The 12,113-nt window shown below is 40.5% G+C and overlaps 1 protein-coding gene across 9 annotated transcripts in view; it reads right to left on the bottom strand.

Moving 5' to 3' along the window:
- PLCH1 (phospholipase C eta 1) overlaps positions 1–12,113 on the bottom strand; it is a 209,147-nt gene that overhangs the window by 39,419 nt on the left and 157,615 nt on the right. For all 9 annotated transcript variants that reach the window (XM_034664135.1, XM_034664133.1, XM_034664151.1 and 6 more), the window contains 2 exons: positions 7,185–7,305; positions 1,961–2,132 (listed from right to left, as the gene is read on the bottom strand). In XM_034664135.1, coding sequence (XP_034520026.1) covers positions 1,961–2,132; positions 7,185–7,305 — 293 coding nt within the window. The remainder of the gene's footprint in view (positions 1–1,960; positions 2,133–7,184; positions 7,306–12,113) is intronic.

The following is a 12,113-nucleotide window of genomic DNA, read 5'->3' as shown; positions in this document are numbered from 1 at the left end:
TCTGGTGCACCCTGGTGCCCATAAGCCCTAGGACAAACGGCTCAAAGTCCAATTATGCAGAAGGGACTCAATTCATATCAAATATCTACCTTAAGTCCCACTGTCCAAAAGGGAACTATTTCAACCAAATGGACTTTGAATTTCACCTTCTGACTGCTGGCTCAAGAGTACAGGAAACATGGAAATATTTACAAAGCTATTAAGGTGACATTTAGCTTTTTAACCCAGCAATCAGTTTTTATCACATAAGAGTTTGTTTTAGCAAGACTTTAGGAAAATTGACCTTAATGTTATCTCTTACAGTATTTGGAGCTTTTATTCAAAATGCTTTCACACATACAAATGCCCGACAATACCTCTTCGATGGATTCAGTCTATAATTCTCATTTAACTGACAGAAAAATAGGTTTTGACCAATTCCAAAGATGACTACTCCACATCTTTCCCATTTGCAGCCCTCCCTTAAAGCCCCTGTTAAAACATTCCTAGTAAATTACATCGCATGACTTTCTTATGCCTCCTTCGTGATGCTTGTTTTTTTGGTACACATTTCTTTTAAGTAAAACGTAACTCAATTTGAGTATTAACACCCTGCTGCTCTTTCTTAGATTTTTAGTCTCAAAATAATACAACTATCCAAGATGGATTTAGTCCAGATACACAAAATTAACTGGAAGTAAGTAAAATCACAGTCAGCCATTCTGGCTATTCTTTGTATTAATAATATTCATTGCAGGTAGTAAATTTCCTCCCTTGGAAAATCTGTTCGTAAAATGTCATCCTATTCACCTGCTGCTCCTTCGCACACACATGAGTCCTGTGGGGCATTATGTCTGTGCCTTGCTCTGCTGTGAAGCAAGCTCTTCTCACTTACATAACCAAGGCTGATCAACCATAAACACTGTTGTTTGTCTGTTTGTTCTTTGTTCTTTTTTTTTCTTTTCTTTTTTTGACGGACAGTTATTGGAGCTTGAAGTGGAAGAGAAAACTCTGAAAGAAACACTTTCAGATACGGACACAAAAGGCTCCTCTTCCTCTGTACTCACCGCACCTATACCTCGACACATATACCTCTCGCCAGGGTAAACTCCGCCAGACTAAAATAGTAAACATGCACTACTGGGCATTTACCCCAAAGATACAGACGTAGTGAAGAGAAGGGCCGTATGCACCCCAATGTTCATAGCAGCATTGTCCACAATAGCTAAATCATGGAAGGAACCGAGATGCCCTTCAACAGATGACTGGATTAAGAAGTTGTGGTCCACATATGCAATGGAATATTACTCAGCTATTAGAAAGAACGAGTTCTCAACATTTGCAGCAACATGGACGGCACTGGAGGAGATAATGCTAAGTGAAATAAGTCAAGCAGAGAAAGACAATTATCACATGGTTTCACTCAATTATGGAATATAAGAAATAGGAAGATCGGTAGGAGAAGGAAGGGAAGAATGAAGGGGGGGTAAACAGAAGGGGGAATGAACCATGAGAGACTGTGGACTCTGGGAAACAAACCGAGGGCTTCGGCGGGGGAGGGGGGGTTGGGATAGGCCGGTGATGGGTATTAAGGAGGGAACATATTGCATGGTGCACTGGGTGTTATATGCAAGTAATGAAATCATGGAACATTGCATCAAGAACTGGGGATGTACTGTATGGTGACTAATATAACAAAATAAATATTATTAAAATAAAAAAAATAGTAAACATTCGGCTCACAGTACTGATCTTCTCACTTCACAAAAACAAATCTCAGAATACGTGATCAGTCAACTACAAGCTCTTTCTGAAGGTATAACTATTAATAAAGTGGAACAAGATGCATACACAAATCTAGACGATCCTTCATGGATTGACTCTATTATTCTCTTGATAAACCAGTTTTTAGTCCTCACAGGAGAGAGGGCTTCATTGGTGATTCATGCCTTTTACTGCATTCGTTGAGGTAATTACTTACCTTCACTAGGATTTTGCCTTTCAAACTCTGAGGGCTTGGAAGCTGTTTGGTCTCTCCTGTGTCTACAGATGTCAGGTCCAGTTTGTCTCCAAATATTCCTTTCAGGTACTGGGCAATCTTCCTCTGCTGCTGGACGCTGCAGTGATTCTCAATGGACAGTATGACTGGGAACCTAAGAAGACAGTGACATATTCTAAAGGCATCATGTACAGGCAACTCACAGGGGTGTTTGAACATCATTCTATATTCATTATGTTCTTACAATCCTAGTGACAGTATTTGTGAGAGTGGTGATGATTAAAATGAGAAACATGAAAGATGCAATTTTTTTTAGATTTTATTTATTTATTTGGGAGAGAGAGAGAACAAGCAAGGGGAGCAGCAGGCAGAATGAGACACAGGCTCCCCATTGAGCAAGGAGCCTGATGCGGGACTCGATCCCAGGACCCTGGGATCATGACCTGAGCAGAAGGCAGATACTTAACCAACTGAGCCACCCAGGCATCCTATGGAAGATGCATTTTTTAAGAAACTCTGTTGACCAAATATATTTTGCCAGGCATAATGGCTGAACAAAATACCAACCATGTGGGATGACTTCATTTAATATTTTGCATTTTAAAAAATGGTACATACATTATGTCTCTTTTAAAAGAAAAAAAATGGAAAACAGTCTCTTCAATAAATGGTGCTGAGAAAACTGGAGCATCAGCATGCAAAAGAATGAAACTGGACCCCTTTCTTACACCATACTTAAAAATAAACTCAAGATGGATGAAAGACTAAAATATGAGACCTCAAACCAGAAAAATCCTAGAAAAGAGCACAGGCAGTAATTTTTCTGACATCACCTGTACCAATATTTTTCTAGATATGTCTCCTGAGGCAAGGGAAATAAAAGCAAAAATAAACTACGGGGACTACATTGAAATAAAAAGCTTTTCCAAAGTGAAGGAAGTCATCAACAAAACAAAAAGGCATCCTACTAAACGAGAGAAGAGATTTGCAAGTGATATATCCAAAAAGGGGTTAATATCCAAAATATATAAAGAACTCATGCAACTCAACACCAAAAGCCCCCCAAAAAATCCAATTAAAATGGGCAAAGGACCTGAATAGACATTTTTCCAAAAAAGATATACAGATGGTCAACAGACCCATAAAAAGACGCTCAACATCACTACCAGGGAAATAAAATCAAAACCACATGAGACATTACCTTACACCTGTCAGAATGGCTAAAGTCAAAAACACAAGATAAAACAAGTGTTGGTGAGGATGTGAAGAAAAGAAACCCTCATATGCTATTGGTGGGAATGTAAACTGGTGCAGCTACAAAAAGTTAAAAATAGAAATACCATATGATCCAATAATTCCACTACTGGGTATTTATGCCCACAAAACCCCAAAACACTAATTCAAAAAGACAAGCCCCTATGTTTATTACAGGATTATTTACAATAGCCAATAGCCAATATATGGAAACAACTTAAGTGTCCATTGACAAATGGGTAAGGAAGATGTGGTGTGTGTATACACACACACACACACACACACACACACACACACACACACACACACTGGAATATTACCTAGCCATAAAAAAGGATGAGGTTGTGCCATTTGCAACAACATGGATGGACCTAGAGGGTATCATGCTAAGTGAAATAAGACTGAGAAATACAAATGCTATATGGTTTCACTCATATATGGAATCTAAGACGAAAACAAATGAATAAACAAAAAGCAGGATCAGACCTATAAATACAGAGAATAAGCTAATGGTTGCCAGAGGGGCTGGGCAAACTGGGTGTAGGGGGAGTGGGAGGTATGGGCTCCCAGTAATAGAACTAATAAGTCATGGGAATAAAAGGTACAGCATAAGGAATACAGTCGATGATATTTTTTTAAATTTTTTTTATTATTTTAGTCACCATACAGTCGATGATATTGTAATAACATTGTATGTTGACAGGTGGCAGCTACACTCGTGGTGAGCACAGCATAATATATAAACTGGTCAAATCACTATGTTGTACACCTGAAACTAATGTAACATTGTGAGTGAACTATACTCAAATAAAAAAAAATAAACTTCGGGATAAAAACTTCAGGATAAATAAATCAATTTAAAAAGTGTCTAAAAACATCTAACAGAACACAGAGTATCGGTAAGTGCAGATATTTAAAAATATATTATCAGCCCCCAGCTTGAAAATCAATAATGGAAACCAATAATGGAATTTCATGATTTATAGCATCCTTTGCCAAGCATTTCAAAATCATTTGTATAGAATTATATACTAGTCTTTATTTCCAGAAAGGAAAAAAAAAGTCAAGCATTCATATCCCCCAGTCCTCAGGTTCCTGTACAGAGAACATGAAACCCAAGTAGACTGATGACCAAAGACAGCCTCAGGAGTTGGTGGCCAAGGCAGAAAGAGAACCTGGATTGATGGCTGATCTTACTCTTTTTTTGATTTTGTTTTTTTCTTCAGAATAAGAAATTATTTCAAATTTAGATTGTTGATTTTTTCTACTTTTCTCTCATATATCTTCCGAAGTAATAGGCCACATATACTTTCCAGAGTATATGAACCAATATTTAAATCGGCTAATATATCTATGTAGAGAAAAAAAATCTTACTTCTGGGCTTGTATGACAGCACATGCTTCACAGGAGGGCCTATGACCTCCTGAAATTACATCCTTTCCTCATTAGTAAAACGTGATTCCAAAGGTAATAGAAGAGATGAACCTTTGCGACCGGAGTGGGTTACCTTACTCTAATCTATTTGCTCCTACATGGGTTTTATCCCAGAGTGTTAGAAAGAGAGAAAAACAACAACAAACTAGCAAGAGATTGTCTATGCACTCACATCAAGGTGTTCTAACAATGAATTTTTAGATTAGCAATCTGTTTATAAAAAGCCTATTAGTGTCTAATGATACTCAACGTAAAGAAGTGCTTCTCAACAGGGGACAAGGGACACTGCGAGGCACTGCGCCCAAACAGATATTTGTCAATGTCTGAAGACCTTTTTGGTGGTCACAATATGGGGAGGGGGGGTGCAGGGAATCCTACCGACATTTAGTGTGGAGAGGTCAGGACGCTGTTAACTGTCTTACAGTGCACAAGACAGTTTCCCACAACAAAGAATTATCTGGTCAAAATGTCAATAGTGCCAAGGTTGCGAAGCCCGGGTATAAAGAAGGCCTAAGAAAGAAAAGAAAAAGACTAGACTTCTAAATTGTGCTGAATAAGCGTATCAACTTTTCATTTGGAGTGCTTTTCTCCTAAGTATTCCCAAACTTGAACTGAGCACCGTCCAGTCATCAGAGGCTCCTCCAAGGTGGCAGGTCTGTTCAACACCCAACTTTGCATTTTGAAAAACAATGGCAGAATCACTTCATCGACTTGGCTAAAACTGGTAGCCATCAGGGTAGAAAAGACCCATCAGAATTCAGTACTTGGGATTCTGGTATGTAGCAGACACCGTAAACCAAAGCTGCCACGTAGCACGTGTCTCTCATTGCAACGTCATTTTTAGCCTCGTGGTTAATAGAAAAGAAGACCAAATATTAAAAACTTTAAAGGCTACTAATTTTTATAAAATTAATTTTATGCAATTGTAATTTTGTTTCTTTTAATTCAAAAAAATCATTTCCTAGCTGTCCGGTATGTGGCAGGCACCTGCTAAGCAATAAAGAATGAGTAAGATAATAGCCCCGTATTTCCAGTGAGCTCCTGATCTTTAAGACTCAAAAGAAGGCAGGAAGCCATCAGTTGTAAGAGCGTGCAATATAGATACAATAGAAATATGCTCAGGTGCTAAGAACAGAGAAAGGAGCATTTAAATCAGCTGGTGTATCAGTAAGTTTGCCAGAGGGACAATGTCTAAGCAGTCCTGAAGGACGAATAAGGATTAGGCAGGTGGAATAATGGGAAGAAGGTGCCGGGCAGAGAGAACTGTGCATCAAGGTAGGGAGGTGTGAAAGTACAGGGGTCACTAGGGAATCCAGGAGACAATGAAGGCAGAATCCTCCATCTCTGTGGAGCAATGGTGGACGAAGACCCTGGAAGAGAAAGAAGAGGCCAAGCCCTGAAGGGCATAGCAGACGTGACTGTGGGCCACAGGGAGCTTTTGAAGGACTTTAAGAACGCCAACATCATGCTTATATTTTCAGAAAGAAAAATATTGCACCAGTGTGGAGGATGACCCAAAGGGAAACAAAAATGGAGAGAAGGCAATGGAGTCAAAAGATAATTTAGGAAGTAGAACTGACAGGAATTGGCTGAATCTAGAATGACTCAGTTTTTGGCTAAAGACACGGGTGGATAGTGCTACCCCTAACTAAACAGAAACAGAGCCAGAGGAAGTTTGGCAGAACGAGATGTTGAGTTCGGTTTGGGCTGTAAGCTCTGTGACAGTAGGAGTCTTCTCTTTTGTTTAGTGCTGTGGCTCTCTGCACCTACTGCAGGACGCCTGGCTGAGAGTGGGCACCATGACACGCCTGAATAAACAATGGCATTTGTGGATTCTGAGGTACCTAGGGAATACTGGGTGACTTTTTACTAAGAATTTTTCTACATAGCTCTGAAACTGAAGGGAAAGTTCTGAACATATAATTAAATAATGCAAAAGCAGAACAATGCCAATAACTTAAGAAACAGTAACTATTAGAGGAATGAGGAAATGGAATAGAAGACCATAGGCCCAAAAGAGTGAGAAGCAATGACCACACAGAGGGGAATGTTATCACAGAAGCCCCAAAAAGCAAGTATTGAGGAGAAAAGCGTCACCATTATCCTGTGCCAAGGAAGTGACACAAGTATATATAGGACATCCGGCAAGCCTAAAAACCTAGCTGTTATTATCTTACTGTATTGTAATAGAATATCAACAACCCATTTCGTGTGTATAGTAACTTACGTTTCCAAACTTTATGAACACTCTGTAGAAATGTTGAAGTCAGTCTTCGCAAGAACAGGCTTCAAGGAGGCAACGTCTTGAGACAGATGGGGTAAGAAATAAATGGAGCATGAGAAAGTACAAACATGAAGCCCGTATTATTTGCTCACAGTGTTTTGCTAGGAAGGAAGGAGAGAACCAGGGTCGAAGAAAGGGACATGAGGACTCCAAGGAAGGGTGTGTGGTGTTGTAGTTGTGGCACGTCGGTGAGTGTTTGCGCGCTAGCTCGGCGCCAGGCGGTGTGTACTTACTCATTCTTCACAAAGGCGTGCTTGTTGATGGTCTCCACCACATCTCTGAAGAGAATTTTTGAAGTCAGAGTATAACCGTGGTGGACCACTGGCTCCCCATCTGGGCCATCCCAACAGTCAACTGCCAAACACAGAACGTCACGTCAACAACACAAAGCTTCTGGTGTTTGCTAATATTTCTGGAACTGTCAGACAAACATCATTTTACATTTATCATTTGAGATTATATATGTTATGATCATGACAAAGATACCAGCCAGAGAGATGGGTGTTCTGGCGTATTTATCAGAATCAGGAATTAAAGTTAATAACAATTCGTTTCTGAGCACTTATAGTTAACAAAGATGTCATATTCATAAGCAACCTACCATTTACCGAGAACACTCATTAGAAGTCAATCTAAATCCAGTCAAGTGTGCCCAAGGATAGTGATACTTCTTCTTAACAGGATGTTTCTCTAATTTCACTTCTTCATTTTCAGTTTACTAAAGTGTTTTAGTAAATTGCAGTGACCCTCTCAAATCAGTAACAGAGTTCATCGTTACTGTTCACTTAAACTCATTATGTTTCTATTACATTCTCATTTTATTAATTTTACAGTAGCTATAAAATAACACTGACTTCCTAAGTTCAAATCCTCAGGCCCTGCCAAGATTGATGTGAACACAGGCAAACGATTCAATCATTTAAAGCCCCGCTTTCCCCATTGTTAAAAGGAAGCAATGTCGCATTTGCATCGTAAGTTTGAGTGATGACTACGTAAGCCGCTTACAATACTGCATGGTACATAGCAATTGTGATTGTTACTGATAATATTGACACCGCTATACGTATAGACAGCCTCACTGGCTCCCAGTTGGAGAAAGAAAACCACCACCATGCACCCTGGCTTAGAGTTTGCCTTCCTTGTTTTACATTTGACCCCCGACTGGTTTCTCAAAACAGTGCTTTCACCATGTTGTTCCTTTGCTCAAAAGTCTACTCAGCGCATAACACAGCATGGACTCAGTAGATATATGCTGAATTTATTAATATCCCACAGCAGCTCCTGCCTGCTTAACCCCAAGATCTCTAGCTCTCGTGTTAGAGACTGGCTAGCAGTTCACTCAGCCTGTATCCACATTCGCCCTAGCGCGCAGCTGGACTACACTGCCCGGCCTTCCCTTGCAGGAGGATGAGGCCATTGAAATGTGGGTAGAAATTATGTGCACCACTTCCAGGTCTGGTCTGTGAAAACTTTCCCTACACAGGCATCCATGCTCTCTCTTCTTTTGCTATCACTGCTGAAGACATGTGCTGGAGATGGCATGAGCCCAGACCCCTAAATCATTGCTTGAAAGATTCACCTATTAGGGACACCTATTTTGGACTTTACATAAGCAAGAAATAAATTTCAGTTGTTTTGAGGCACGGAGATTTTAGGTTTAACTCTTAAAGTAACTACTGTTGCCTTAATACCCTAGATTCCATCTGACAAGTCAAACTTATTTTCCCCTACACCGTACACTCACAGACATGTTCTTCCATGACACAAGTTTCCTCACATACCTCCGTGACTCTGCTTCTTTCTTTTAAGGGCAACCAAAATGCCCTCTTTCACTTTCCGTATCTAAATACCAACCAAGCCGAAGCTAGGATCCCCATAGAACCTTGCCAGCTCTCATGACATTGCCCTTCCATCTAGCATAGTCAGGCAACTCTGCTTGCCAGAGCTGAGACAAGCCAAAACTCTAGATCTTACTGCTATGAATTCTCTCAATTTTTAAATATTGGCAATTAATCCATTTTTAAAATCACAATATGAGCCAAATATTCAGCAGGCTGGATTTGGCTAATGGAATGCCAGTTAAAACTTTGACTTTTAATTAGGGCCAGACAGTTCACGACCACACCCGTTCTTCATTTTAGTAGAACCTTCCTCATAGGGGCGCCTGGGCGGCGCAGTCGTTAAGCGTCTGCCTTCAGCTCAGGGCGTGATCCTGGGGTCCTGGGATCAAGCCCCACATTGGGCTCCCTCCTCCACTGGGAGCCTGCTTCTTCCTCTCCCACTCCCCCTGCTTGTGTTCCCTCTCTCCTGGCTGTCTCTCTCTCTGTCAAATAAATAAATAAAATCTTAAAAAAAAAAAAAAAGAACCTTCCTCATACATGTGCTTTGTATATTACATCAGGACATGATATCTCCATTTTCTTAAAACTGTTCACCATAACCATAATAGGATTTGATGGTTAATTTAATGTGTCAACCAGGCTAGGCTACAATGCCCAGTTATTTGATCAAACACCAGTGTAGATGTTGCTGTAAAGATATTATTTTAGGTGTGATTAACATTCACATCAGTAGGCTTTGGGTAAAGTAGATTACTCTCCATAAAGTGGGTGGGCTTCATCAATCAGTTGAGGGCCTTAAGCCAAAAGACTTCCATTTCCCTAAGAAGGAATTCTCCTCAAGCCTGTAACATCAATTCCCATCTAAGGTTCCAACCTACTGGCCTGCTATACATATTTCAGACCAGCAAATCCCCACGATCATGTAGGCGAATTTCTTAAAATTGACCGATCTTTCTTTCTCTCTCTCATGTGTATGAGAGAGATCCTATTAGTTCTGTTCCCAAATAGAGTTACCTGTATTACAATCAAGCATCGGCTGTTAAATTGTCCTTAGGGGAAAAAATGGATAAGGTAAAAGGAGAAAAAAACTTTCAAGGTTAATACCACAGGAATACAGGAAACAAACTTTAAGAACAACGATGCTGTTAAGAAGATCAAAGGTTTTGGGATACTAGCATAAAGAGTGGCACTGTTCCTTTGGGCCTACAAATGAGGTCAAACCTATCAAAGACATTTTCTAAGAAGAGAAGCTCCATCCGTCTTTCGACGTGTACTTGACATTCTTTAATTTGTCTTCGGATAGAAGAATGTTAAGAAGGAACAGGTGTTTCAAAAGTATGTCATTTGAATAATTTAGACCCTGATGAGCCCCCTTGTGGAGGAAAAAGGGCACACCAGGTTTCACATAAATGAACTGACATCTCGCAAAAAGAACGGACGCTGACAAGGCAATGCCATGCCTGTTTCATTACCGTTTATACATAAAAGTAGCTCCTAAAACTACATTGGTCGTGAAAGAAGGTGTCTTTTGCTAACACTTACAACACAGGCAGAATATCTGTAGTCGAGGATGGTTCTTCTAATGCTCACTTTTTAGATCTATTTCATCACCTGTCTGCTAAACGAGGATAACACTCCCAAATGGTAACTGGCATCCTAACATGTGGCCATCAGAGCCAAGTTCAAACAGCAGTGAAGGTTCCTATAAGAGGTCATGCTGTAATGGGGATGCTGGCAAGACGGAAATCCTCTAACCAATTCCCCTAGCCACAAAATTACCAAGGGCCCGTTTTTCACTCACATCCCATATTAGAAGCCCCCGAAAGCACTCTGACAAAGAGTTGGTCAGTTCTGCAGGCTAGCCAAGCAGCTAATATGACCGCTTTTCATAATGGAACTTAAAAGCGTTCCATCCTGATAGCGCTCCCAGAGATAACAGGAAAGGTTGTAAACCGATTATAGCAGTGATGCGACATCAGTTCCATAATGAGGGTGAAAATCCCCTGGACAGAACATCCATATTTATTAGGCAACTTGGGCTGAAAATCAAGGGAATGAAAGGCCATGTAAAAAATGTTATTCAGTTGATTTGCTGACAAGCCCACTTTACCAAAAAAGACTTATTAGTCTTCCCCAAGACACTATATGTATGCTGACCAAGGACGTCCCTACAGCTGAGCTAATGGAGATGGAAAACACAATGTTATCAAACTAGAAGCTCAGAAGTGGAGAGATTCTTCAGGTCACACTACCGTGAAGACCCTGTCCAGAATCATTACTCTCTACCTCTAAGTGCTGTGCTTGGCAAAAGCTGCTTCCCACAAATACCTGTGGGACCCGAAATTTCCAACCCTTGACTTGCTACATCCTATAAATCAGGTTCTTTAAATCCTAGCTATAGCAATTTAAGAGTAAAAACAACTTGATCCAGACCCAAGGTAGATGGCATAGCACCGGGTCTATATACACTGGTCTCCCAGGCCCAAGCTTCAGCTGTGAGCTCAGATCTTCCAAGCACAGGGCTGACGGAAGTTGTTAGGAGAGCACAAAAGATCATGTCATCACATTCTCAGTTCCTCAGGAACACCTAAATATTTAGATGGTAGTCCTAATCTTAAACCCAGCCAATTCTTTCTTGTAAAGCCAAACTTTCTCTAGCCTTCCTTATGTGACCTGATGGCCCTCCTTTGATCCCTCCTAGGGCTGGTCATGCCATTCAATGCTTGCTCCTCCAGAAAGCACATAACTTCCCAGAAAACAGTGGAGCAGAAGAGTCAAATCAACCTGAGTTCAAATATCTGGTCCCAAGCTTCCCAGCTACGGGAACTTGAGCCACTTCACCCACTCCAAGTTGGGGTGTCCTCTTAAGGAGGCTATTCTCTCCCCCTTAATGTTGTAAGAATCAAATGAGAATGCAGGAAAGCACTCAGTCAGGACCTAGCTCACAAAAGGGGCTGAAATCATAGTAGTTCCCCTGTTCCTTCCTACAGTGCATTCAAAACCAAAGTGATAACCATAATTTTGAGCAAGAAATACCTCCTGGACAAAGCTGACCAAGTCCCTCAGATAAATATAATTCTTCTCCTCCACAAAAACCTTCCAGAAATAGTAGTTTGACTTTCAATGCCCACTTATAGATTATTCCAATAGTAATAACTTGAAGTAAGTCAAATAATAGGGGAGGAATTTGCTGATACAAGCTGGTGAGGGATATATTGGAGAGATTTCATGTCCTTAAAGTTACCCCAGAGCTGTACATGTTCTCAGTTGGTGTGAAGATCTGAAGCAAGGTAGGCTTCTAGAAAAGGAGAGCCAAGTAGC

Source organism: Ailuropoda melanoleuca, chromosome 1 (genome assembly GCF_002007445.2).
Source record: "Ailuropoda melanoleuca isolate Jingjing chromosome 1, ASM200744v2, whole genome shotgun sequence".
NCBI classification, from domain to species: Eukaryota; Metazoa; Chordata; class Mammalia; order Carnivora; family Ursidae; genus Ailuropoda; species Ailuropoda melanoleuca.
The sequence above is the reverse complement of the archived record's forward strand: the minus strand, read 5'-3'. Positions and strand labels throughout refer to the sequence as shown.